The following is a 2245-nucleotide window of genomic DNA, read 5'->3' as shown; positions in this document are numbered from 1 at the left end:
AACTATGGAGCGCAATTATCGAAACTATATCTATAAAGCCTTATTATGTCTATTATGATTGCTATTTCTGGTTTTTTCTCAATAAAAAGGGAAAAATTATCTAAATACACAACTTATTTTACCATATTTTCAAATATTTCCTAGTATTTGAAAAAATACAAAAATCCCTACTCCCTCTTATTCTCAGATACATCATTTTACGTGATGTATCGGTCGGATACATCACTTTACGCGATGTATAGGAACATACGCGATATATGTTGATATTAACCGTTAATTGTATCTGATACAATTATTAGACCTGTATCTCATACAATAATAAGATATATGTTAAGGATTTATGGACTACTCAAATACATGAAACATCAATAATATGGACAGATACATTGTCCTCGTTTTGACTGGTAGACTTGGGCTTTAGAAGATTATGGCCCTATTAGGAAAATATCTATTAAGACTTAAGTCTTAAGTATAGCATTTTAAGAAGTTATTAAACAAACAATTTAACCTAAAATTAGGACAACTTCAGCCGTCAAAGATGGAAGAAGACAAAATTCCTCAAGATATTACCATCCAAATTTTCTCATGGCTTCCAGTTAAGTCTTTAATCTGTTTTAGGTGTGTTTCGAAATTTCATAATTCAATTGTGTTGGAACCAAATTTTGTGGATCTCCATTTATCCAATTATTCTAAGATCAATGGTGGTGATACTAAGTTGATTGCATGCGTAGACGATGTTTGTTACGCTATAGAAGATCATCATGATGAAGAAGATGGAAATGCCACCAAGTATCATCAAATTGACAATTTTAGTAAGCTGTATGATCGAATTATTAATTTTCGTTTAGATTATAATTATCATTTTGAGTCGGATAATGGGTTGTTTTGTATATGGGATCTGAAGTATATTGCCATTTGCAATCCCGCTACTAGAGAAGTAAGATTTCTTCCTGATGTTCCTCATGAGGGCGAGGACTTTATATGTTCGATAAGTTTTGAGCCTGAAGAAAACAAGTATAAAGTTGTTGTGACTATTGAATCAAGAGCATGGGTTTTCACTTTAGGCATAGATAAATCATGGAGAGAAATGATTAAATATGACAAACATGGTTTTTCTATTGCAGGATACATATCTGGAATTTGCATTAGTGGGATTATCTATCGGGTTAGCCTTGATCCGGACTATTGTATAGTTGCGTTTGATGTTAAATCAGAAATTTTCACCAGTATCACAATGTCGATTGAATTATGTCGTAAGTTTAGCGATTGTGATAATATGCTAATAGAAGTGAATGGAAAATTAGGAATCATGAATTATTGTGATTATTGGTTTTGTAACGACATTTATCTATGGGTTTTTGATGAAGACGAAGAATAGAAACATGAGATACTTCATTTTCCTTTAGAAAGGGAACCTAATGAGTTTTACGTGCATCCATTTACGATTCGCAAGTATGGTGCTGAAGAAATTGTATTTGCAATACACATAACATCAAGAAGTCTTGATAATGTTATGGTTTTTTATTTTTATGATATGAAGAATAAGAGTTGGAGACATTTTGAGGTCCAAGAATTTCCTGGCCAGATTGAAAGCATTTGTACTTATAGTGAAACCCTCTTCCCTCTAGAAAATATTGGCAGTGTTCATCACCAAGTATAACTACAACAAGACAATTATATTTGAATTATATATATTGCTTTTATATGTAAAAGGTTATAGTGGATAGCTAGATTGTAATGTGGAAGCATATTTTGTGGGAATTAATGTAATACATGGTGTGTTTTTGGTTTGGTGTTAATTTGGGTATTTCAACAACATGTGTATCTTATTCTACATGATCAGATTTATCATTAGAAAATGCAAGTGATTCTTTATTTACCCTATGATTTGTAAATATTTTTCTTCTCTTCAACTACAGCCACACTTGTTCAGATCTTTACTACCTACCATAGGGGGATTTTCAAATATTTTTAGTTTTAAATTCCCAACATAAATAAATGGATCGACAATTGGAATAGAATTATAATGTTCAGCACTTTTATACTTGACATACATTACCATTAATGGAGACGTCAAGTTTCTTAATTTTCTACAACTCCATATATACAATGTTTCATGTTTGCTGAAGTAGGCAGTTGGAAGTTGGAGAGAGCATAGAAAACTTATGTTGTTAGCCCTAACAATAAATAGCTTTTCCAAGCTGGGAAAACCAACCTGCAAATGTTGAAGGCCTTGTATTTTATA

At 31.8% G+C, this 2245-nt stretch overlaps 1 protein-coding gene across 1 annotated transcript; it reads left to right on the top strand.

The window, feature by feature from the left end:
• Positions 1–538: 538 nt before the first annotated feature.
• LOC125851566 (putative F-box protein At3g10240) lies at positions 539–1378 on the top strand. The gene has a single exon (XM_049531341.1). The coding sequence runs from the start codon at positions 539–541 to the stop codon at positions 1376–1378; it is 840 nt and encodes a 279-aa protein (XP_049387298.1).
• The last annotated feature ends 867 nt before the right edge of the window (positions 1379–2245 follow it).

This window comes from Solanum stenotomum, unplaced genomic scaffold (genome assembly GCF_019186545.1).
Source record: "Solanum stenotomum isolate F172 unplaced genomic scaffold, ASM1918654v1 scaffold27104, whole genome shotgun sequence".
Lineage (NCBI taxonomy): Eukaryota > Viridiplantae > Streptophyta > Magnoliopsida > Solanales > Solanaceae > Solanum > Solanum stenotomum.
Note: the sequence above shows the minus strand (reverse complement) of the source record. Positions and strands in the feature narration are given on the sequence as shown.

What these genes read in the sequence shown, in the direction of transcription:
- LOC125851566 (XM_049531341.1), top strand. Translation starts at nt 539, where the DNA reads ATGGAAGAAGACAAAATTCCTCAAGATATTACCATCCAAATTTTCTCA.